Raw genomic sequence first — 26,292 nt, 5'->3', positions numbered from 1 at the left:
TATAAACACTGAAAAACTTTTTATTTTAATTTTTTTTTATTTGAAATTTTATGTATTTTGAACTCTCCCCTGCTTAACAAATAAGAATAATTGTAGCACTAAAAACTAAATCACAATATCTTACCTCTCTTAACTCCATCGTAACTACAAACTTATCTTGAAGAGTGCTTTGTCTTTAATAATTAAGAGCAAAAGTTTATTTGAAATCCTTCTGCACAAGACTCGCAGCTCCCCTGGGCCCGGCCTGGCAAATTCAGGATTTCATTTTTTGAGATGTAGAGACACACAGTCTTTCTCTCTCACACACTCAGGCTCTCTCTCTCTCTCCGTTTCTCGCTGCCTCCCTTTTCTTGCTCTCTGGGCTCTTATATAAGAGCCAGTTAGCAGGGCCATGGTGCACTGGGGGATTAACACAGGAGTCTTATTTCTGTCCCAGTTTACCCTTTTTACAACCACAACTTACTGGGATGTTGCGCTCACCAGCCAGTCACTCATCACTCACTGTCACCAGCGTCACCACCACTAAATCATCACCGTGGCAGAGGAAGCACAGGGGAGAAGTGAAAATGAGGCCAAAATGGCAGGGGTAAAAATAACAGCCTATTTATAGCCCACCTACATCATCAGCAGAAGTCTGGAAGCTTTTTTGTCAGAGACTCTGCATCGCTGATCAAGGGCAGCTTCTGCATCCCCTGGCCGAGCCAGCATGGCCAATACCCCCGCTAACAATTAATAAACAGCTAATAACGAGGGAGGAGGAGAGACGGATGAGGATTTCTCTGCAGGATTCCCTCCCTGTCTTCGCATTTGCCTCCTCCTCCTCCTCCTCCTCCTCCTCCTCCTCGTCATCTCCGCTGCAGCGAGAGTCTGCCGTGGACCTCTGCAGCAGCAGCAGCAGCAGCAGCAGCAGCAGCAGCAGCGGCAGCGGCAGTGATCATGAAGAGCAGGCTTGTTTGCTCTTCATCAACATCAGGGCCGGTCCCTCTCTCTCTCTCTCTCATCCCAACCTGCCGGAGGAGAGGCCACGCTCTAACAGATCACGCAGATTCGAACACGCTACATTTGCTCTGCGTCGGAGCTAATAGGACATAGAGCTCTAAAAAAAGGCTGTTTTTTTTCCTGCTGTGCATGTTCCCTCACAGTTCAGCCCTGGCTGTGTATGTGTGTGTGTTTGTGTTTGTGTGTGTGTGCGGACCCCCCCTTAGGCAGCCTGTGCACCTTTATTCCAAATGACCTTGTTTACGGACATAACACAACCACCACGAATTCCCAGACAGAATCTCATTTCGAGGGAGCGTCACGGCACAGAAGCAAATGCAGACAGAGATTTTTGCAAGCAGGTTACAAACCAGTGCATCCTTTAATTAAACTGGCCTTATTATTATTACATGGACATTGTAATGGAGTTAGAAGTTAAATTAAGATGGAGAAGCTTCCTCCATTTTGGATAGAGAGCCCGTGTTGAGCTGTGGAAACATGGCACGCAGGATTGTCTCTCCCTGCTGGGGCACTGTTGCCAAATTTGAAAATAAAATGTCTGCAGTGGCAACAAAAAGCGTCCAGCGTGTGTGCCAAAGCATGCCAAATCAAAGGAGAGGTTTCCCAATTTCAAACCACAGGCTCGTCTGAACACATGCAACATACAAGCCAGTCCTGCCACATCAGTACTTTCACAGAGAGATGGATAACTTTGAAGGCGATGCTAAGCCTGTATTGATCGTATTGACAGAAAAAAAAGGCTTATTTAAATCCCCCTCTTCCTCCACTCAGCAGCTTTCTCCTCCTGGCCATGCGATGTCATCTATTGAGCTGCAGAGTGGAACACTCCTCGCCCTGACAAAAGAGGACGTCAGTCTCCATAGCACAAGGATATGTCCTCTCACAAAAGGAGTTACAATATTCACAGAGAGAGAGAGGGGAGGGGGAGAGAGGGAGAGAGGGAGAGAGAGAGAGAGAGAGAGAGAGAGAGAGAGAGAGAGGGGAGGGGGAGAGAGAGAGTGGAGGGAGGAGGAGGAGGGAGAATCCTAACAATTTCTCCATTTTGAATGAAGTCTGACCTTCATGTCTCTTCCTTTCTCTCTGGCTCTCCCTCTTTTCTCGATCCCTCTCTGTGAATTTTGAGCGACATGCATCAGGAGTCATGCACTGAATGTCTTCGCTCGTTCCTCCTTTCCCGCATAAAATGAAAGGCTAAGTGGAGTTTGTGTTATTTTTTTCCCCTGTCGTGTGTGTCTGTTCTCGCAGCCCGGGCGGTATCTGTGTTATTGGCTGAGCCTTTTCAGGGGCTGGGTAATTAGATCAGACTACCTCTCCCCGAGAGTCAGCCTGAGCACCAAAGTGACAGTTGGGAGCACCGTTGCAATTTTCTGCTCCTCCTGGTAACTGAAGATCAGGATTTGGCAGGCTTGGGGTGCACTCTACATCCAGGGAATAAGGAGCAAACAACACCTCACCATTCCTCCTCCACATGCACCCCAAAAATAACACTCGCCCACACCCACCCACAGACACAGATCCTACACACACACACATCTAATGCCTCCTGCAAACTAAACAACACTAATCTATTGGTGTTCCCCAGGTACAGTGTTAGCTAATTTCAGTTAGCTCAGCACAAATCCATATTCACCTTTGAGGCCAATAATATGTTTACTTTTACGGCTTATTATGCAAGGATTTAGAGAGACAACATCAAATCTTAGAGTGGGACATGTTTACTAGTGTTTGAGGTTTAAAAGAAGGCAAACAAGCCATGAAATGATGCAGGAGAATTGATTTTACACTTGTTTTATTGTGTAATTCCGCAAATATATAAAGCAATTATTTGTATGTTGTTAATCGATAGTTTGATTGTGTTTTGAAGTGCACAGGGTGTTTAAATTGTGTGGAGCTGGAAGAGGAATAAAGGAGGGTTCGTACACTGCAATCAGAATAATTGTTTGTATTTGTTGTGTATGAAATTCTCGCTCGTAGCTAAATATGCAACATAGTGAATCTCTTCTCTCTTCTGTGTCCTCCTGTGATTTAATATCACACCTCCCTAAAGCTTTAGACACGTTTTTAAAAAGAATGGTCAAAACTAAAGCAGCAGACTTTTGGTCTCCAGGGAAAAAAAGGTTCCTACATTTCCCATCATGCATCTTTTCATTAGACCCTCCCTGCTGGATGAAATACACCTGCATGTTTTCAAACTTGTTGCCCCAAGTTTGTAACCCAGGCTTTCTGCCATAAATGTGTAGCCTCTGAACCCTGATGACATCACTGTGACATCATCAAGGTCATGTTCTCAGACTTGAAAAAGCTCGATTAAGAGCCACAGAGGATGTTTTATACTATTTTTTGCTGACTGCACAAGACTTTTAATTGTAACAGTATTTTTATGTTGTGGTGTTCCTACTCTTACTTAACTAAAGCATCTAAATCAGGGGTGGGCAAACTGTTCCACAAAGGGCCGCTGTGGCTGCAGGTTTTCTTTCCAACCAATCAAGAGCTCACAGTTTGACCAATCAGCTGTCTGAAGAGTGAGATCAGTTGATTGAATGAGTCAAGTATGGTGTGCTGCTGCTTGGTTGGAAAGAAGACCTGCAGCCACAGCGGCCCTTTGTGGAACAGTTTGCCCACCAATGATCTAAATACTTATATGAACTGATGAACTTTACGTTGATGATAAAGGCTAAAATGAATTCATAGCCAAACAGTCCTGCCCTCAGACACCCTGGCAGGACGTGTGTTCACACATAACCAGTTTTCCTGAGGACTCCCGGTCTCCTCTCAGTTAGCCATCTCCTCTACATCCACTAAAGCCCTGCTGTTGCTACCAGCCGGCCCGTCTCCACAGGTATGTGTCAGTGTGCTCAGAGCATGCAGGCATCTGGCCGGGCTGACTCTGACAGAAGCTTGTGTCTGGACTTGCTAGCATCAAATAAAACTCGGACCAAACCCACGAACCAAATAATAGAGGAGCCGGGAGGCACCGGCACTGACAAGGACAACGTATCTGAGGTAACATCCACATCTCTCTGCTGCACGCATACCCTCAAATTTACAACAACCCTCTCATGGCCTCCATTGCGTTTTTGGCTGTTATGCAAAAATATGTGTTGGGCTTATATAATTGAGTCAGAGCCTTATAAATTACATTTCTTGACTGCTGAAACAAAATGTAGCGATGAATAATCTGGTGCAGTGCAGATACTTAAATTTTTTAAGCAGTCTTTGCGCAAGAAGGGCATCTCAGTCTAGAGAGAGAATGACAAATGCTGCAACATCTTGAATTAGCAACAATAATCTCATCTTTTAACTGCGGACACTAATCTGAGATCATTTGCACAAGCGACACACACACACACGAAGAGGAGGCGACAGATCAGAGGAGGCAGCAGCACAGTGATGGACGGGCTGTGCTAGCCTCTGAAGTCAAATACGCAGCATCAGTACAAATACAGATTCAGTGTTTGTATTGAACTGCTACATTATTGATTACGAGTTATCAATTATGGATGGCAGTCTCCTCAGAGGCATCACAGTCCAACACCACAAAAAGATGTCTTGTGGACGGGGTTGAACTATCTTGCACAATCAGACTCACTTCGGCTGTTTGTGCCACCCTGCTTTATTATTGATCACAACCAATCAATTATTGATAATGATGATCGTCAGGGGATGTGAAAGGCTACAGTATGAAGCATATACCTCCTCCTATACATAGCTGTTTAAGGATAATTCCACTTTATTACAATTTAGGTCAGCTGTGGCCGTAATTTCTAGGAGACATGAGAACGTTGTGTTGACCAAAGGGAGCGCTGAGATCTGCGAATGTGGTGACTCTCCAACAAGAAATGAGCAACCAGACGACCAGACAGGCTGTAGCAGGTTCGTCAGATTCAGATCCAAACTGCTGATTTCCAACCATTCTGACCTGTGACCATTGATAGCCCCCCACAAAAGACTACCAGTGACCCCACACAGCACCAGGTCTCAGGTGTCGATGAGCTGATCACTTCACAGATTTCAATGCTTTGAATGGTCACAAAGAGGTAAAATTCTCCAGTATTTCAGGTAAAAACAGCAAAAATGTATTTTTATACTCTTGTGTGTTACTTTTACATTTTTGTAACGAATTTTGATAGCAGTTTATAATAACAGTACAAATCATATTCCTGCACGACTCATGATGATTTAATTCACATAAGAAATGTTCAGTCACACCTCACATATGAACTGATATGCAACCAAATGAGCTCAGTTACAGTTACAGCACTTGTTCCGACGGGAATATGAGGATATTTCTTTTTAATCAAACTCGTTTTTGAATGTATGAATGAATATTTAGATAAAAAACATGAATACAGGATTAGAGCTACATAAATCAAGTCTGATATAGCTGAAATTGAGCTGATTTGACTGCATATCAGTTCAAAGATGTAAAGAAGTAAAGTGTGAATTAACGTTCCTTAACTGATGATCTATGTGTGAGCTCATCATGTAAACTGTGCTCATAGCGATTTGAACATTTGTTGATGGTGAGCAACAGGAATTTATGATACATTCTGTATTAATTCATGCATTAAATCATCATGAGTCATGCATGCATTACTAAAGTACAATATTTGTACCCTTGTAACAAAGTATTTTTATGTCATATATAAACACTTTGACTTGTGTTGCTGTTGAAAGCTGCTATACAAATAAACCAGCCTTGTCTTCCTGTACCATCTTTCCAATCTTGTTAATTGTGTCATCACAGAGTTGGAGTAATAATTTTGGATTTTCCTCCTCCGAATAAGTTTGTGGTTGTTTTATCTTCATTTGACTGTTCATGTTTCTGGATTATTTTTAGCCGTGTTGCTGCATTGCAAGATCTCAGCCGTATGTTGTGTCACGCTGAGTAAGAAACTAAAGAGCCACAATAGTTTAAAGTCAAAATTAGAGTTCATTAAAAGGGCTCATTCAGACACGATGCTTCTGATGCAATCACACTACTTCATTAAGCATCGCAATCAATCCACTAACAGCCATGACAGGATGGGAAGGGCAGCAGTAAAAGGCTTACCTGAGTCCATAAAGCACTGTGCCGTCGGGGTGGAGACGGATCATCCTGTTCTTGACGGTGACGCCGTGAACGAAGGACTTCTTGTCATTGAGGAAGTAGGTGTCAGGGACCCACAGCTGATCCGCCACTCGGTTATCCAGAGTCAGGTTGTAGGCGATCTCAGAGTAGGACAGACGCTTGTCCCGCCACGCTTGCTGGAAGTACATTGTCAAGGTGTAGTCCTGGAGGACAGAAGGGGGGGAGTCCATTTAGTGAAGCTGGAGCAGGACTTCAAAGACTAACTCACAGTCACTGATGTTTATTACACTACAAAGCCAAAACACTATCTGACCAGTCTTTCAGGTAGTACACTAAGCATGGGAATATGTTTCATTTCCACTATCATCTCAACTGGGAAACATGTCAAGTCCTGACAGGATGTCATCCCACGCCAACATCTGACTCCATAGATGTGTCACAGCACGTAGTATAGACTGTGCATAGTGAGAAGGTCAGCAAAAAGGTCATTGGTGGTCCCAAAGGCCGCGGCCTGTACTAGAGGCCATGGTGGCTGGGGTTGGGGGGTTAATATTCAACTATCCTCACTTAATTTTGAGACCATAACCAGAGGGGAACTTTCTCAGCTGGCTGACTATTGTCTCACGCTAAAAATATCTGCTTCCACTTGAACGGATGAAGCCACTCTCTGCTCTACAGAGACAACACTCTCTCTAATGCAAATGGCCAGTAGATTTCTGCAGCTAGGGTCTCCTCTTTTTCCCTGTTGTTGCTTCCAATTCTGCGTAAGAAACAACGAAACTACTGAGATTTCGGAGAAGGATTTCGAGATCTCACCTCAGTGAGAAAACACGTCTGTACTGTACAGTTTGTTTTTACACATGCTCAGAGATGTAGCAGTAAACTGCATGTCCTCGTCTCGCTCTCTGTCTCTTTTCTCTGCTTCTCACTCTTAAAAAAAGACTTACACCCACACAGCCACAGTAAAACACAGCACTGCAGTTGGATCTGCTCTGTTGCAGGGTATTGCAGTGCAATCGATGAGCAGGAAAACAAATTAAAAAATTTGGTCCGTGAAACGAGGCCCTTGAGCTTTCGCTCCAAGCGGCCATCATCGTTACTTATCATCGTGTTTCTATGTTTTCCAAGCCACGCTGACACCACAAAGCAATCGCCACTTTGGCTCTTAAACTCTTATCATTCATTGCATGCAGTGTGCGCGACCAAACACTGCATATAAAGGGCATCTAAAAATACACGAGCTGCTGCCATGTTGATTTTTTCAGGAGTGAAAAGTCAAGCGAGGACGGCCGCATCCTTATCCTGTTTTACAAGAGTTCCCACTGAACCTTCCTCTCACACTTGCTCCCTCTCTGTCTCATTATCAGCCCGTCGATCGGATGTCTCTATCACCTTTGGGATCGTTAGCTGCTGCCTGCAGGCTCGGTACGCTTCACCCACTGAGGCAGCGTCCTCTGCAATACATGCCCATCTTTACCGCCATCCTTCGCCTTGTTGATGAAGGAGCAACACAAGGAGCTAGAACGGTCTGAGGGGAAGATACTGTAACCCTCTCTCTGACTAAATTAGAAAACCGAAGCAAACAATATTAACTGAAGCCCTGTGGTAACAATCTGAGCAGCATGATTGTTTTAAAGCACAAATTATTTTGCAATATGGCGGCACAGACTTTCAGCAACAGTCTCTCTGTATTCTTCTTTTTTGCTCCACACAGTTTTCTGATTTATCCGGAGTGAAACACCCTTTGACATTTTGGTGGATACGGTAACAAGCATGAGTGATGTTTGCATTCATAGTTCTTAAAGTGTGCAGTACATGAGGGTAGAATTTGGGGCTTTCTTATCACTGTCAAATAATATGCTTACAGTTTTTGGATTAATTGAGAAATCTTTTAGTCTTTCAGAGTCCGGAATTTGCCAAAAATGCAAAACATTTGTCAAAGAATTGAAAACGCAACAATATTCAATTTACGATTTAAAACAGAGAAAAACAGCAAAAATCCTCTCATCTGAGGAGCTAAAACCAGAAAATGTTTCTCCTTCATAAATGACTTTTACACATGATTAATCATCAAAATACTGCGGTGGTTAATTCGATCGACAACTCAGTTAATCCACTAATGATTTCAACGGGATTTTTTTTTACAGGGTCCAAAATAATTTCCTCATTCAGTCACTCAATAGTCAAAGCAAGTCAATTTGATTTATATAACCCAAATCACAAATCACAGATCTGCCCCAAGGGGCTTCATAATGGGTACAATCTGTCTCTTCTTAGAACCTCGATTTGGATGAGGAAAAACTCCCAAAAAGACGCTTTTGATAGGAGGAAAAAATGGGGGAAATGTCAAGAAGAGCAAAAGAGGAGGGATCCCTCACTGCTCACTGATATATAAAAACATTTGACATTAAAAGTAAAATCAGACACTTATGAACTACTAAGTTGTGGAGCTTTGCATTAGCAGAAAGTTAGAAGCAGGAAGTTTTTCACTCTGTTGTGGGGATTATGTGAGAGCACCACATGGTGAACGAAATCACACTCAAATAAACTGTTAAAGAGTAAATACAGTGCACTGTGGAGCAAACAGGTAGTGATTTCAGACACAGCAACAGGCCTTTATCACAGCAGACACAGTAGGAAGAGCTCAGGTGTCGGGCCTACTAATATCATTAAAGACGGCTCTGTTCTATTCAAGTGTCCCAGTGAGCCATGGCAGTGTGACAGAGAGCCAGCATGCACAGTAACAGGACCCTGAAACTGAAGCAGCTGAATGGAATTCAGCCATCATTCATTTTACTATTTACACCTGCGACATGTCAATATTAAATACAAAACCTTTTCAAATGCGTCTCTTAAGTTCATTGAGCTGGATTCAAGATGCCTGCTCTCATTTTATTGTGCGCGTGTGTATTTGTGTGCATTTGTGTGTGCAGTGCCTCATTGTGTATGTTTGGGGGTTAAGAGTATAGAGATGCACAGAGAACACCTGGGCCTGCACGCTGCCTCCTGGCTGTGCTGTAAAATGGCAGCGTAGTTATGGCCTCACAGATGGTGCTGCTTACCTCCGCTCGGACATGCGAGAGAGGAACACAAAATACAGCTGCCTCCCCCGTCTCTCTCTCTCACTACAGTCCAAGTTATTGTTCAAAGAAATCAGCAAATGTAAACTACTGTACTGCCGGGGAGGGCATTTCGTACGGTGACAAGGGAAAGGAGTTGTGCTATTCTGGTGCTGTGCAGAAACACAAGGCAGGAAAAACATGCAAACAGAGTAAATCCTGAACATCTGCGTGTCCATCTTATAGCACGAAAAAAATGCATGTAACTGCATGTCACAATATCAATCAATCAAAAAAAAAAAAAACACCCAATCAAAGCATTTTTTAACACAAAATATGAAGTCACAGTAAAGGGCGTCTTCCTTGTTTCAGCATTTTGCCAAAAAATTGATTTCTGAGCTATAAAAAGGACATTTAACCGGTTAAGACTCTCTTCCTCCGCACACAAAAGCTGGAGAAGGAGGAGCAGGTGCAGAGGATTTTGCAGCGTGCAGCATCTGAAAAAAGCCCCAAATAAATAAATAAATAAATAAAAGTGAGAGACAGACCATCCCATGCTGGAGTGTCGGTCTCCAAAGCGACCTTCAGTCTCCTTGTCACAAGCACTCCTCAGAAGCCCTATTAACATCACACAGTGAGCATCAGTGAGGGAGACATCTTGTGGAGAGCACCAACATTAAAAAGAAAAAAGAAAAAAAAACATGACAGCACTGAATGTATAAACAGGATGAAGATACAAACAAGGCCCGGCTAACTTAAAAAACATCAAGGCTGGTTGCACAGTGACAGTGTCTCGCTACAGATATGTTCCTGGGCTAACAAACCCCCATTAAGAATCTGACAGAGTGACAAGGAGTACATTTGTGTTTCCCTGACAAATCTGACAGGCTACAGTTGTTACAAGACCTCCATTACAACTGCATCAGCTGTCACAACCGACATGGGAGGGAGCTGCCGACAGACGGGCTTCACACAATGCATACCGCTCTGTTTGTAGGTTTAGATTTGAAGAAGCCGCTCATGTTTACGCATTCACCTTTTCTCTGCAGCGAAACCGTCACGTCAGCGCCATTTATGTATTTATTTTAGCTTTGTTATTTCTGAAAAGATGTGTCCACCACCACAGTCGCCCTCATTTTCATTTTTAATCATTTCTGATTCTCTCCATCTGATTTTTTTTTTTTTTTAAATGCAGGATGTGCACATTTTGTCTTCTTTAATACCCAAATGTTATGTTGGGGGTTCTGGAGATGTTTTTTAAAATACTTAACATTGTTTTATCAGCTTGACACTTCATGATTTTTCCTAATTTTATGAACGTTGCTTGTGAACATGATTTTAAACTGTGTGCTGCAGAAAATGTTACCTTTAATTTATCTATGGTGTTATTATAGTCTTTTAACACTTTGCTCATAAGAGGTCTAACAGATAGAAGGACCTGTTTGGGGGTCTCCTTGAGCCCAAACATAAGAAATGTCTCTGTTTGTGAGTGACTTTTTGTCATACAAAATTATGTGTTAAGCATCAATTTTATGCCATTTTTTTCTATTTCTATTAGGAAATATATGTAAAATAAAATATGAAAATAAAATGAAACAAACTGAAATATTTCCATACCTGGTGAAAACAATGCTTTCTGGTCATTTCTGTATTTTCCACCTTCATTAAATGTGCAGTTTCTTTCAAAGGGCAGTGTTACCACTCCAAAACCGTTTGTCATGCTGGGTTTTAATAAGGTCAGAAGAAAAAATATTATTTTAAGGAAAAAAGGTTCATTTTTTACACGTACAGATCTGTGGTCCGTGGGAGTCTAACAAAATGAGACAATAAAGCTGATTTCAACAAAACCCAAGGCTTAAAAAAAACACATCTCCATCCATGAACTGTTGGTGTGACAGTTGGGATGTGAGCTTTTCTCCCTCCTCTGCAGTTTTACGGGACCAGACGGACATCCACCATTATTGCTAACGCTCTCCTCTGCTGTGTCCTGCTGCAGAGGGCTCCAGCAGAAGCACAGAAGAATCTGCTGATAATAATAATGTCTACAGTGCACAGCTACGAGGAGACGACGGGACGTTCGGGCAATAACAAGCTCGTCTGCAGACATCACAGCCTCTTGTCTGCTTGCTTCCCATCTGCAAGCTGGAGGAGACGCCACTGCACATCAGCTGGTCAAGCTGACTTAATTCATTTGTTGTGCTCTCTGTGTCCGGTTAAGTTCAGGCTTCAAGTTAACTATTAGTAAGGTCAACGGGGAGTTAACGCTTTCTGAATGAGTTGCAGGCCATTGACACCCTAGAGCCAGTGACAACATGGACGCCTTCATGACTTTCTTTCCAATGGGTCATTTTTCAGCTACTTAGCTTCAGTGGAGAAAGTGCCTGACAGAATCATTAAGGGAGTCATCAGCACAGTAAACGCTTTTAATGGAGCTGGCTAACACAAGTTTTGAGACACGCAGCTTTCTTGTTCCCGCTTCGGTCATTATGAAAGTATATTACGACCAATTTAAACTTGGCGTAACCTCGTTCTCGCAGCGCAACTCTGCAAGGGTAAGTGTTGATAATTAAAGCAAACGACAAACCAGCCAAGTTAAAATAGGAATACTTTTTTATGACATTAAATCTGATTGTTTTTGATTGGCGTATTAGAGGAAACGCATGTCAGAACGCCACCATTAGATTTACAACTGTAGAAAGCAAATCAATTATAATCTACCAAAAATAAGTAATTATTTAAAAATATGACACTAACTGCTTAAGATATACATATTTTTGGCACATTTTACCATAAGAATTGATAAATTCTGTGTATTAAAGCCTTCGCTAATCAGCTTTCACTTTCAAATCTGCTGTAATTCTGCCTTTTTTCTTTTTTTTTAAAGCTCAGGCTCTCCTCTGTTCTATCGTCACATTAACCCAGTCTCACTGGACTAAACATTAAACAGAGAACCAGCGTGCATGTAAGAAAGCTGCAGGATTAAGTGTTGTTCTTATGCTGTAATTATGCTGCTGACCATATTAATCTGTTACTCCATGTGTCCACTCAGCATAACTAATGACATTGTTCTGGACACCCTGCATTCTTGTGTTAAGCTTTTAGGAAAGCTCAGCAGAGCAAACAGAGCAGGCAGAATCAAAGCTGCACCGGATGAACAAAGAGACTGAATCTGTCCTGTATTTAAATGTTCAAAAATGATGAATATATCTGTATAAAAATGTGCATGAACTGCAGTTCTGATTAATATTATTCAAGCAACTTCAGAAAAGCCTGAGAAGAAAGTGACACAGAGTTAAGATTCTGTAATATTTCAGATGAGAGCTGATTACTTACTCCAATCATTGACTGTCTGATTAACATGCAGCAATTCCGATAATCAAGCAATTGTTTCAGCCATTTATCATGCAAGAATGGCAAACATTTGCAGGATCCAGCCTCTGCAATGTAAGAATTTTCTTTTCTCCCTTTTAAATGTGTGTAAGATGAATATCCTTGGATTTCATTGTGAACATATCTGTGGTGAACTGTGATGTGCATTTCTCGCTATTTTCAGATATTTTATAGAGTGAAAGATGAATCCATTAATTGAGAGAAAAATCCATCATTATTGGCAGTCCTATTTAAGATATTGTAACCATGAACATTTGGGGGAATATATTGAATTATTAGCATTTATGAAAACAAAATATCAACAAAATGCAAAAGCATCAAAAAAACCTGGCCTCTCTTCAAAGACAACCTTCACCTGGATCACAAACGTCTCAAACCTTGAAAAAGTCCCTCGAAAAAAGAGGCCTTATTTGCTTTTCCTTGACTTCCCTGGATCCACCAAAAAGGCCTGCGTTGTCATGGCAACACTGAGTAAAAATAACACAAGCTTATTTTCCACAAGCTGAAAATAAAATGGAACAGGATCAGTTTGGACAAACAAGATCAAAATGGTTGCTAATTCACAGGCACAAGAAGCTGCGTCTCTCGCACGGATGTGGGCTCGCGACGTCTTCCCTCTGGTCCCCCCCCCCCCCCCCCCCTTATCTGACGGCCAGATCCCCTTACTCATGTAAAGAAAGCGGCGCTCATCAGGATAATGATCGTAATAAAGGCAACGCTCACGCCCCACTAATTCCTCCATCCCAGAAGCCACCACAGCTGGTTTGTTTAAATCTTTTAATTCACAGCCAGCTAATTAACATTCAGAGAACAGTATTATAGTACAGGCAGTGCCTCTTAACAACCACCAACCTCAGGTATTTTACATGTAATTAACAAGCGTGGTGAAGAGAAGACGAGGAGTGAAAATACTCATTGCTTCACTCGAGCCTCGGAGTGCATACTGTGGCTATACTCAACATATGGATGTACGCTGAAGATGTTATTATGCAGCACTGATGCATTGCTGAGACAACAGACTCAACTCGTATTTAATCAGCTGCACTGGCTGTGTGCAGAACACTTTTTAATGCACCGTAACCGGGGTTCGGTTCCTGGATCTGTGATTTCAGCAAAAACAAACAGCATTATGCAAATGCAATTTCAGCTGCTAAGTGAGGGAGATGAGTGATGGAGCAAGATGCCTGCACTGAACAGACAGAGATAAAGGGGATGGTGGGATGGTGGGATGGTGGGATGGTGGGATGGTGGGATGGTGGGATGGTGGGATGGGGGAGGGTCTCAGCCATGATATCATATCTGTGCCATTTTTTGCACTAACTCCAGTGAGTCAGCAAAGCCCACCCAGTGAGGATGTGTGGTCACACCTCGGACTCGGAGGACACTTCCCTCTCAAAATAGCACATTTGTAATGTCATGCAGGCGAGGCTGCTACCTCGGCGCTGACTGACCTGCACATTTTCATTGCCCGACAACACGGCTGACCTTTGAGCCTCAACAGGCCATCGCTGTGGATCACACGGGAATGCACAAAAAGAAAAATGACCATGGCACTATGACACGCGTGAAACCAACCTCTTACATGTGCACCTCACATAGAGGGAGGAGCGACAAAACTACAAATCCCACTTCATACTCAAACACCATCTCAACAGCCATCATGCCCTTCATGTCAGCGTAGAAGAAAAATGCCACACTGGCTTCAATCAGCCCCGACCAAAATGCAGAGTTCATTCTCCACCAGAGGCGTTTTTATCTTTAATTAGAGGAGCGAGCAGCTGTCTACAACCCAAAACCTGCTCACCGCCATGATGGCAGGCCTGCTCACAGACACTGATTTCAAAGCCAGGTCATATTCTTTCACTACTGACAGGAAATTACTCCATTTTCCTTCAAGTTTTCCTGCTGTAAGTGAAAAATCCAGCCCTCATTTGGAATGAAGGGGAATTGATGTGGATTTGGTTGGTGTTATAAGAAAAAAAGGGGCCAGTTTTCCCCAAAACAAATTCAGATTAATCAGAATCTACTTCAGATTTACAATTTCCACCCTGATTAATACCCTGTGGGGCTGACTGGATAAAGGCTTTTCATACAACTTCTCTCCTTGCTTTGAAGAACGTTTTTTTATCTGTGAGTAACTTCATGCTCCCTGGACTTGCGACACCTAAAACTGACTCAGCACTTCATCTTCATTCTTCTTTTTATCTCTGATTAATAATTTAAGTGATTCTTTCAGTAAAAATGGCAAAAATCACTACTAAGAGCTTTTCAAATTTTTTTTTGTCTGGTTTTCTGAGTTTTTATGATAACTGAAAATCAAGGTTTTTGGAAGCTTGGTCAGACAAAACAGCACTTTAAGACGTGAATGTCGTCAGGAATTTTGTCATACGCATTTTTCACTTGACAAAGCAATTGATCAGGAAAATAACTGGAGATAGTTGCAGCCTTGGACTAACGAGTTATAAAATTAGCTGCATGTAGAGTCTTGTTTTAACCCCCTAAACCTCACTGAATCATTCCAAACTCATGCTGCGCAGACCAATTCATTATTTCAAATCACTGCAGGCATGCCAATGTTATCTAAAATACCAACTATTTCAATTTTTTGTAGAAAAGGATGCACAGAGATCTAGATCCATTTGATGAAACTGTGCAGCCATCTTGGATTTAAGCATTTCCCACAGCTTGAACATCATGTAGCTGCAATGAGGAGCAATGTGGAGTGACTCTTCCAATCTTAGAGCCACTTAAGTAGAGGAAAAATGGAAACTGTATGTTGAGGGGTTAATGAAGTCACTCTCCTGTGGTAACACGGGGTCTGCAGTAACTTTTCCTTCAGCCTCCATCAGGATGTAGAATATCATTAGAGGAGACGGGAAACTGATCACAGTGACCTTCACCTCTCTCCCACCCTGTTCTCCACCAGTTTCATCCTCGCCTCTCCGTGTTGTTTTCCCTCTCAGCACTTTAATCTTAAAAGCGACTGCCCCTGATGAGGAAGATCAAAGCGGCCCCGCACCAAGCACAGGTCACCGACTCCATCCTCGTGATCACGCGGCATGATTTGATTGATTTCTCTCAGATCAATCTCATCCTCTTACTGTACCAAAGAGAGCTGGACGTGAAGAAAGGAGAAGACTCCGATCTGTTATGTAAGTCGCAGGAAGGGTTTTTCACGAGGTAACATCAACGTGTGGAACACAAGTCAGACGAGGGGGGTGGGGGTTCAACTTTTTGTCAAAATTTGTCTGTCGTGTCAGGGGGACGCCTGTGCAGATCTGGCAGGGAGAGCTTTTCTGAGAAATGAGCGAGATGAACGCTGTCTCACAGCCACAGGGAGTTGCATGACGTCAGTCGCCATTCACTGTTTGTGCACAGGTTTGTGTTTTGTTACACACACAGACACACACGGATGTATGAAGCAGTGTTTTTTTCCAGATGAATGCTTGCATAGATGCCTAGTTCTTAAGTAAGATAACCCTTTGGAGCAAGGCAGAGGTGGATTACATGGCTGCTGAGCCCAGAGTCACAGCCAGGGATCCAGTCAAAGTGGTGGGAGGGAAGGATGGAGGAGGGAGAGAGAGAGATAGAGAGAGAGAGAGAGAGAGAGAGAGAGAGAGAGAGAGAGAGAGAGAGAGGACGAAAGCGAGTGAGGGGTTTCTATTTCAAATCTCCCCGGACCCCCAAGGCACTTCCGTTCTGGATGCATCCTCCACCAAAATAAATCATTTCCATCAAAGGAAAAGCTCTGACCATTCACTGCTTTCCCTCATCCAAAAGCAAACTTACATGCGCTGTCGTATTTATGTGCTAAAAACTCCTTCGGTGCAGTTTAAAATGACCACCAGACACACAGATTTGACAGGCTGCCACAATCAAAACATCTGACAGGCAAAATTAACAAGACATCAACTGCAAAATGGCTCAATTAATAATAGAAAACATGTCTTCTTCCATTCCTACTGGCAAACTTGTGTTTCATCCTCTTATATAACATCTCTATTATGTTGCTCCATGGAGAGGCTGCTTTGCAAATCATCTTTTGGCTCACTCTTCTCTGCTAAGACTGCCCTTCATATTGTCTCTGAAAGCATCAAAAATGACATGAACACAAACCAGTTACTCCACACCAGAAAGAGAGTGGATTTAATGCAGTGGAGCTACACTCAAGTGCTGCTGTGGGTTTCTTGTGGGTTGTGGTCTGTCTGTCTGTCTGTCTGTCTGTCTGTCTGTCTGTCTGTCTGTCTGTCTGTCACACGGATCAATAGGTGGTGCTCTTGCATGGGCTGCTGAACTTTTCCCCCCCTGTCCTCTCCAAGTCGCACATGACGTTCATCTTTGTGCACCAGAGCTCAAGCCGTTTTTTTCATCTCCTGTTGCAATATGCTGTGTGACCAGACATGTATTATTAACAAACTGCTTACGTCATCTGACAAGTAGGGGGAAGATCATTTACGTAGACGGTGATGATGTGATTGGTCGCCGAATTAAAAAGCCTCCAAAAAAAATGATGCCAGTTTGGAGAAAAAGAAGAAGAAGGAGTTTTATCCATTTTGTAGGTAACTGCATGAAGAGGAGGGGGTGGGGTGGGGGTGGGGGGGGGGTGCGTGTCAACAAAATTACACCACCGAGGCTTGACAACGTGAAGCAGTCAGGAACACACACACACACACACACACACACACACACACACACACACACACACACACACACACACACACACAGAGGCAGCTCTCCGCGCGCGCAGCCGAGGCTGTGCGTCCGAGTGCGCCAGTGAGTGTGTGTTTTGAATTCAAATGCAGCAACACACCAGAGCTGCAAATGCAGAGACTGAGAGGAGGATGGCGATGATGTGTTTGGGAACGGAAGCCTTCACATTTTTATTTATTTATTTATTTTAACCCGAGTAAAATCTATTCACAAGATGCCTCCGCCTGGCACGGATTCTCCCGACTCTCTCGCGTGCAATCGCTCACACCGACCCATGATAAGCTGCCCACATCAGAGGTATTCCAGCCGTGCCAGGCACAATTGGCAACATTAAGCGGGGCTAATAATCATGAAGATGGACCTACCATATTGACTTCAGAGACCATGTCTATGCTGGCTATGTCTATATTCATCCCCACAGCCACCGGCGCACCTGTGAAGGAGAGGAGGCATTAATACAACATATATGAATAATTCTCTCATCATGTAAATTTAACAAATTCGTGACGCGCGCTCAGGTTCCTCTCTGCTCCCCTCCACCTACAGGAGACTTGTGCATCATCAGCCCGAACACACACACAAAAAAAGACGAAAAAGAAGAAACAAAAAAAAATCTTCACGTTTAACCCGCAGATGAGATTAAAATATTGTTAATTTCATCTTTTTAGTGGAATAATCAAACATTGATGAGCAGGATCGATCACGTTAAAAGCCTGTCTTATCTCCCCATCAAATGAAATATGCACATCATTTCTCATAACCTAATTGGAAAGGCCTATTTGGCTGTGAAGGGATGATTATGTAAATTAAAGCAGATTTTGCGAGTCATTAAACATGTATATCACGTAAGGAGGGCGTGAAAACATGACATTCCGTTTTCAGTTTGCTCGTTACCTCCGAAATCTGGCCTCAACCGAATGTCGTATCCTTTCATCAGTCTGTCCACTGTTTCTTTTACCAGAGGCATATTGCTCGGATCTTTGATATCCTTGACGCTGGGGAGAGAAAAAGGTGGTGTAATGCAGAATAGCTTATTAATGTCACACGCCAGGCACGCTTTAACAGAGGCTTCATGACATGCGAGACAGAAGACAAAAGATGCAAACGAGATTACCTTTGAGCCCAGACAAAAGTCACTAGTAAGGAAAAAGTCAAAATCCCAAAGTGGTTTTTCCTGATCCTCCCCATCGCAACAGTTTTTGAGGTGGTTTCGCGATGCGAGTGAGGAGAGCGCGCATCCAACTTACTCCAGACAGTGCAGAGGAGCCAATGAGAGGCGCATGCGTGCAGCCAGCCCAAGATCAAAGAGTGGAGACTGATGATGGTGGATGAGCAGTTTCCATTGCAGAGAAAAATATTAAAGGGACAAGTGGCTGTGCGTAATGAAGAAACAAGCGTTTGTGCCAGGAGTGAAATGAACAACAACGGCGTTATTCTAGGCTTCTTTTATTCTGATGTCCACCACATGGCAGATAAGTTTGTCTTTTTCATGACAAGGTCAAACAATGGGATGCACTGCAGGGTTAAAGTGGTCAAAATGTCAACTTAAGATCAAGTTTATTCCCTCAGTTTTTTACATTACTGCACATGTTAAGCGACTAAAAAGAGAACAACACTCCATCCGTTACAGGTAGATACTTTACATACAAACACATGTGCCAAACAGTGATGCACCATCCATACAAAAATAGAAAATTAATGTCATCGACACTCAGGGGTATTACATCCTACTCTTCCCTGCGATGTTTTCACAGGACCTGCAGTGGATCTGCAAATGCAAAGGGAGCGCCAGAGCGCCTGAGCAGAAAGGTGGGATGGAAAACACAATCCCACAATTCATTTTCTCAGGTTTGAGTACATTTTTGAAGCCGCGGGGAGGGATGCGAGCCTCCTCTAAATTGCCTTTGATCTTGTTGTAGTGGGAGCTGTGCTTCTGTAGAGGGCAGGCTTCTGAAAGCATTGGTTCACTGTTGCATCACCACCAGTTACAGCCATCATAGATTATATCATCCACTTCTTTTTGATGTGTTTCTTGGTTTGTGTGTGTGTGTGTGTGTCTGAGCGTCATGCGTACTGTATGTGTGTGTGTGTGTGTGTGTGTGTGTGTGTGTGTGTGTGTGTGTGTGTGGGGCGTCTGTCTCGGTCCGGGGGCCCCAAGAAGTTGTTGTGTGTACGCAGCTTTAAAGTGATTGAGGCCCGTGAAGGGCAGCTCTTCAGCTACTGATCAGAACACAAGTGGGCAGTGGTCACAGCCTGTGAAATGAATAGATGTGCGGCGGGAGAATAAATGAGTTTCTGATTCATTTCCTCTGTCAGATGAGAGCAGAGTGACTGCTGAGAGCTTGTTCACACACACACACACACACACACACACACACACACACACACACACACACACAGGAGGGTGAGGTGAGGCTGGCTGGCTGGATGCTGAAGGTCTCTCCAGCTGCACGTGCCCTTTTCCCGGTCCTCTTAGTTTTGAATACCCACGTCCCTGCAAGAGCAGAATACAGCAGAGCACAGGATGTGAGAGGGGCATACAGAAACCCTTCCACACTCAGAGACTCTCTATCTGCAGTATACCGCACAGCCCAAACTGCTCCTCTGCTCCCTGTCCTCTCAGTGCCTTCTTCAAAAGTACTAAGCGAGAGACACGGCGAAAATATGTAAGAGCTTGAAGATGTGATGCAGCTGCTCACATGCTCTCCATCTTGTTTCTCTCATTATTCTGCAGAACGTTATAAACAAAACAACCATAAAAATTCTCTGACAGGAACATGAGAAGCATGATGAGCAGATTTGCACTCCCCACTGTTACATAACACATCTCTCTCTCCCCTCCATCTCCCTCTCTGTCGTTTTGCACTGTATCTCTCTCTTTCTTTCTTGGACATGGAGCTTTGTGTTCTATAAGTGGCTCACTTAGAAACAGGAGAGAGAATAGCCGCTTTTTCATGTGTTTAATGTATAAAGTAAGCTCTGGTTTATTTCGCCTGTGAGACCTGCTCCCCACGGAGAACGCGAGTTGTCATTAAAAGGCTGGGGTTTTGCCAGCCCTCAGGTAAGCCTTATATAAAAGAGGAGAGAGCTTGATGCATATTTTTCTTCTCAAATTAACTCAGCGCCCAACCATTTTTGTGTAGTAAATGTGTGATGATGATAAAAGCCACAGTGCTGGCATGAATGCAGCAACAACGCCACCTAACATCATTCTCCCCTCCTCTTTTTTTTTTTTTCGCCTACAATTCCCGGGGCTGTTTCAGCACTAGAAATTATTGATGCCTTTACTGCCTAGATAAAAGTCTTTGACAAAAAACTGTGGGTAGTTATTGTTCCACTGAAGCTATCATAATTAAAGCAGAGTGAGACAGGTTTGTGGCTCTTTGAAATACAAAGTAAGTGTGCATAAATGTCCTTCGTCCATTGTCTGATCTTTTTTTGCCCTTTTACCTCATTTGTACAAGAGTGCTGGATGCCCTCCAAGTGTGCTTCTGCTGTGTTGACTATTTTGCATGAAAGCCTTTTGGGATCTGCTGCCTTGTCACACAAGACTTAAAAGGTTAAAGGTGAAACTGCAGAAGGGAAGTTTACTTGTAAGACGTAATCAGGCTGGGACCTTCCCCAGAAAGTCACATGATAAATTGTAAGGTTTGCAAAAATGTGAATGTTTGTTTTCACTTTTTTTTTCCCCTCTGTAAGGTATCTGACAATGTTTCCTCCTCAGATCTCAAAATATTACACAGATGCAACAATATGAGTGACAGATGATCCCTCTTTCATAAATGGTTAACAATCTGTTTTAGATAGATGCTTTTAAGTCAGAGTAATATCCTAAAAAAGAAGGGTACTGTAGTTTTTAGCAATGCTACCCTAACAGGAGTAATAGTGCATTTGTCAGGGACTATATTTTACAGGTGCGGATGGATACACATTCGGTGCTCAAGTGAGTATTAATCAGGACAGGGTACGGTATGTGGGATCGACTGAAAATAAACTACGGTGTCCATGTTAATCATAATAAAGGAGCAGCTTCAGGAGGCCTATGGCACAGAGGAATAAGCTATAACAGGCTTTGGCTACGCAGACAGTAGTGGGATCATTTCATTGTTATGTTTTGATAACAATGAAAATACAGAATATCATCAGATGATGTACCAAGTGTACCAAGATAATCAGATGTGACTGGTGTACCTGGCACTCTCCATGGTGTCCTTGGCCAGGTAGATGTACCAGTAGATTAGGTTGAAGAGGGCAAAAGCCAGGGGGAAGAGGATGCGGGCGTACTTGTCAATGGGGCTGGTGCCGGCCAGCTGAGGGATTTGAGGAAAAGCTGAGCCCTGCTGGAGGAAAATCGGCAGCGGCGGAGCATCTCCTGCCTCACTGCGACACACTGAGTGGTTTCTCTTCTTCAGGCCTTCCTGAGGGCTGCTGTCCAACTGGTGGGAGGGGGTGGGGGTGATTTGGAGGAAAAGCAGGAAGAGGTAAGATGGGGTTAGTGTGGGTTTTCTGCTCAGTGATAGAAAAAAGGGGGCAGGTGGTGTAAAAAATAAAACAAAAACAAAAAAACATGGACTTTCTAGCCCGCAAGTACATATATGGTTTAACATGCTGGAGCCATGCATATAAGCCTGAATGTAATGTTTGTTCCCACAGGAGCTTCCTCTCAACAACATCCTTATAGAACACAGCAGGTAGTTTGCTGGATACCCAAAGGATGGTTAGGAGATTAGGTATGGAGGAGTGATGGAGTTGTTCTCTGTTCTCACACTGAAGCTATTTTTAAAGCATCTAACCATGAGCCCCACACGTGAGACAGATCCCAGGAGGACTCTCTGGTGGCTTACTGTATTAGCATAAAGCATATAGCTGGAGATGAGAGCACTAAAACAGCACGTATTACTATTTAATGTGTGGTGTGCCCTGAATGGGAAGACTGAAAGAGGCAGGGTGACTACTTGGAAATGCATTGAAAAAGAACTCCTATCTGTGGCATGATTTCTGCGCCTCCACATCTGGAGCTGCTTGTTTCGTGTTCATTATCAATCAAACGATAGCGAAGAGACTCCTCCATTCACCATTATTAGCTACGTAAATGTATTTGAGATGAAACAAATCACACCATTTCTTCAAGTGAAGCAGGCTGCCTTCATGCTGAGTTTAGTTCCCTAGTCAGTACTCGTGGTAACAAATCTGGCTGTAAGGCTGTAGATTTAACCCTGTTTTACAATCAGGAACCCACTGCAAACAGGTGGATGCAGATAAGAGTTGAATGTTTGGGAATATTCTCTTTCTTGACATTAGACAATAAGACACCACTCTCATGTCTGTACGATAAAGCTGTTGCTAGAGAAAGCAACCAGTTAGCTTAGCTTAGCTTAGCATTGAGCCTGTAGATGGGCTAACAGGCTGCTGGTGGTAGCTTCATATTTACTGTGCGGCCATGTCCCAAAATGCTGAACTACTTCTATTACCTTTTAAATACACCTTCATCTTTGGGCACTGATCTTGTTTAAATATCTGTCTTACCTGAAAAACAGGGCTTTTCCCTGAATTGTCCCTGAAGTAATACTTCTACTCTTAAAGGCCCTAAAAACCCACTTTCCCAATGAAGCGTCTTACTATGAGGGATGGCGTCCGACACGACCACAAGTGTGACACACTATTTTATGTGTAATATATGAACTAAAACAAAAAAAAAATTGTTTGGTGGTGACCATGTTATAATGACAACAGTGAAACTTCAGCTTGAATTTGTCCCTTGCTTTCGACAGAGAGTCAGCTGCTCACCGAAATGATGTCTCCATCCTCGCTGCTCGTAGCCAACACCTCAAGCTTGTCTTGTCTAGCTTTCTGCTTCTTCAGACGGTTGGCCTGGAGGGTGGCGAAGTAGTTTACAGCTGCAAACTCGATGAGAGCTGACGCCACGAAGGCAAAACACACTGCAATGAACCAATCCATGGCGGTGGCATAGGCCACTTTGGGAAGCGACTGGCGGGCGCTGATGCTCAAGGTGGTCATTGTCAGCACTGTGGTGATGCCTGGTGGAAGACATGCGTTTATGAAACACACGTGGAGATGTATTATGATATCAGACATGATTAGTGCAAATGAATTGCCCGACATTGGTGGGAAGAGGGGCATACCAGCAACTGTGCGTGCAGGAACAGACTCTTTGTTGATCCAAAAAGAGACTTGTGACAGCACAACCACCATTATAAGAGGGATGTAAGTCTGGATGAGGTAGTAACCCAGCTTCCTCTGGAGGTGGAAATGGACCACCTGCACAGAGTAGTGACCTGCAAGATAAACAGCACGTGTGAAGAGAGCAACCCCCGAGGGACAGAGTGGGGTAGCACAGAACCAATGCCCTTGCCTGCCCTTGAAACAGAAGAGCTGCTGAGAGAAACATATGGAGGTAGTGCTGCTGTTAGGACTGGAATAACCCGCGAACTGGAAGACAGCATGTGAGAGACAAGAGGAAGGAAGAGAGGGAGGACAAAAAGGAGGAGGGAAGGAGGAGGGAGCACAGCAGACATTGGGAAATGGGATGAAGTCAAAGAGGAAGGAGCGAGTGAGGTGGGAGCAGGAGGAGAGCATGCAGTGTCACTATGCGTAACACTGTCCTGCTCTGTCTAAACACATGCATGCAGACACTCACAGAGCAAAAACACGCTGCGTCATGCACACACACACAGATGCAGAGGTTCTCCCTCTCTCTCTGTGTTTTCTAAATGGGTATCATCTCTACGTTTTGGAGCCTGCCTCATCCTTTTCCTCTCTATTGCAGGAATCTGCTGGGTTCACAGCAGGGGAGCACTTCTCCTTCTTCTGGTGAAAAGAGAAAATGCACGCACACACACACACACACACACACACACACACACACACACACACACACACACAGACACTACTCGATCCTTCCTCCTTTCTGTCAGTGCTTTCACTGGGTTTTAAACCCCATAGTTCTTTTTTAAAGCGCACTGTGCGCATTAGGTCTGACCATTTAAGCATCTTACAGTAGATGGCTGCTCAAGGAAGTCTGCTTTTTTACCGACTCAACTGCGGGGGGAGCAATGGACACTAGTGCAGACTTTGAAGAGACTCATTTGACCTCTTTCCACTCTCAGATTCATCAGCTCGTGAGAATTATTCATAAATGAAACTTCTTATTGCGGGTACAGCTCTAACAACGTTCTTATGAGATGAGCAATGTGACAGCTGACAGTGAGCCTTGCCTGTGTTCGCCTTGAATGTCTCACTGGACAACGTCTGTCCCACCAAATCATACTGCAGAAGACTCATGGACTCTGTGGGACACTCGACAGATGCTATTGGCCCCTTCCTCCATGTGAACAAGATTTCATTGTTAGTGTAGGCATCTAAAAAAACAAGAACAATGTTAGGAAGAACTTCAAAAATGAAGTGTTGGACACATTTATCTGACATTATCGTTCTTCTGTCATACTTACAGCTTCCAAACCTGAGAGGACAGGCATGGCCATCCATGGGGAAGTCCATCAGCCTCATTGGACACTCCGCACTGATTGTCAGTCTAACCACAAGAGGACACACAGAATCAAGCCTGAGTAATCTTTTCCTTTAAAGGTTGTGACCACAAAAGATCTCATCAACACAAAAACTCTGTAATGTACGATCACCTCATGGTGTAGAGGACCGTCCCATTCTGCATGATGCGGAAGAGTTTGTTAGGTGTGGTCATGTTATGAGAGATAGACTTCTTTGAGTTGCGGAAAAATGTGTCAGGCGTCCAGATCTTGTCCACCATGCGGTTGTTCAGCCGCAGGATTTCAGTGGGGCCCTTGAATTTTAGCCGCTCATCAACCCACATCTGACGGAAGAACATGTCCATGGTGTACTCCTGATGCATGAACAGAACACGTCAGTGGCTGCAAAGCTTTAAGTACCACACTACCCTAAATATTCCCTTTAAACTTAAGCTGAAAACACACAGTCCTCATCTTTCATCAGCATGCATGATACTAAAGAGCCTTTAATACTTGCAGTGGAAGGTGAGGAGAGATGACGAGGCAATGATGGATGCCACTCATCCCAGATAATCATTAATCAATCCATTCATCCATTCCCTCTGCCTGACATGTTGTCATATTGATTTAGAGGCCATCAATAATGGAGTTATAAGGCTGGTCAAACAGATTAAAGCTCATTAGATGGTCTCATGGCAGATTGCCCATAAGGCAGACAGTCAGTGGGCACTGGAGCTCTGTTATCTCCCACAGTCAGCACACACACGTCTCCTTACAGCAACAGTATCTTACCATCTCAACATCTGAAACGGGTCCAAAGCTGGTGACAAAGATGTCTGTTTTCACCTCTGTGACACCACCTGCAACAGTAATTAACAACTGCACAATGCACACAGTGCAACACAAGATTTATGTCAAACATTGTGTAAATCTTTAGAAACAAGGCTTTAACAATTGCTGAATTACCTCCAGATCCAGGCCGCAGTCTGTTGTCATAACCATCCAAAAGTCGATCCAAAATGCGAGTGATGTTGTCTGAGTTAATCTTCTCAGTCCCATGTACATTACCAAGACTGCAGAGAAACAAAAGTTTAAACACTCAGGCTTATTGTACTTCGATCCATGTTTAGCAGAGAGGGAAGACTCACCTTATCCAGCACAAAAAAGTAACTAAAGTTAATGTCAGGACAGCCATCCTAGGCAGCACCTATCACCAAATTTGCAGTCAACTCTCGGAGCTAACGCATATTTAGTAAGATGCTAAATGAGGGGAGCACAAAACAAATAGAGCTCGAGACTGTCTTGGTGCTGTTAAAGTGACTGGTAGATATACTTAACGACACAGGAGGCACTAAGACAAGAACAGTAATCTAATTAACAGATTAGTAAATCCACTCCATTTTTAGACAAACAAGGAATTTTATTGGTTACCTTTAAAGCCAAACTAAAATAAGTTCAATAAAAATAAAAAGTAAAGTCAGTACAATCCATCAATTTACACTAGTAATGACGATAAAATACTAACAAAAGTATGACATGCAAGGTACCATAACAGTTT

The 26,292-nt window shown here is 43.4% G+C and overlaps 2 protein-coding genes across 3 annotated transcripts in view; both read right to left on the bottom strand.

Moving 5' to 3' along the window:
* Positions 1–18,625, bottom strand: part of gabrb2a (gamma-aminobutyric acid type A receptor subunit beta2a) — a 30,682-nt gene extending 12,057 nt beyond the window's left edge. The window contains exons 1-4 of one of the 2 annotated variants that reach the window (XM_070962869.1): positions 18,344–18,625; positions 18,124–18,224; positions 17,595–17,662; positions 6,053–6,273 (exon numbers count right to left, since the gene is read on the bottom strand). In XM_070962869.1, the coding sequence (XP_070818970.1) occupies positions 6,053–6,273; positions 17,595–17,662; positions 18,124–18,224; positions 18,344–18,417 (464 nt within the window). In that variant the 5' untranslated portion in view covers positions 18,418–18,625. The remainder of the gene's footprint in view (positions 1–6,052; positions 6,274–17,594; positions 17,663–18,123; positions 18,225–18,343) is intronic. The other variant, XM_070962867.1, reaches the window with a different exon arrangement.
* Positions 18,626–18,661: 36 nt separating this feature from the next.
* Positions 18,662–26,029, bottom strand: gabra6a (gamma-aminobutyric acid type A receptor subunit alpha6a). Its single transcript, XM_070962872.1, has 10 exons — positions 25,883–26,029; positions 25,701–25,807; positions 25,527–25,594; positions 24,888–25,108; positions 24,699–24,781; positions 24,465–24,608; positions 23,376–23,525; positions 23,017–23,270; positions 21,421–21,665; positions 18,662–19,723 (listed from the first exon to the last, which is right to left on the bottom strand). The coding sequence occupies exons 1-10, from the start codon at positions 25,927–25,929 to the stop codon at positions 19,702–19,704; spliced, it is 1,341 nt and encodes a 446-aa protein (XP_070818973.1). The 5' UTR covers positions 25,930–26,029; the 3' UTR covers positions 18,662–19,701.
* Positions 26,030–26,292: the final 263 nt, after the last annotated feature.

This window comes from Chaetodon trifascialis, chromosome 5 (assembly GCF_039877785.1).
Source record: "Chaetodon trifascialis isolate fChaTrf1 chromosome 5, fChaTrf1.hap1, whole genome shotgun sequence".
Classification (NCBI taxonomy): Eukaryota; Metazoa; Chordata; class Actinopteri; order Chaetodontiformes; family Chaetodontidae; genus Chaetodon; species Chaetodon trifascialis.
The sequence above is the reverse complement of the archived record's forward strand: the minus strand, read 5'-3'. Positions and strand labels throughout refer to the sequence as shown.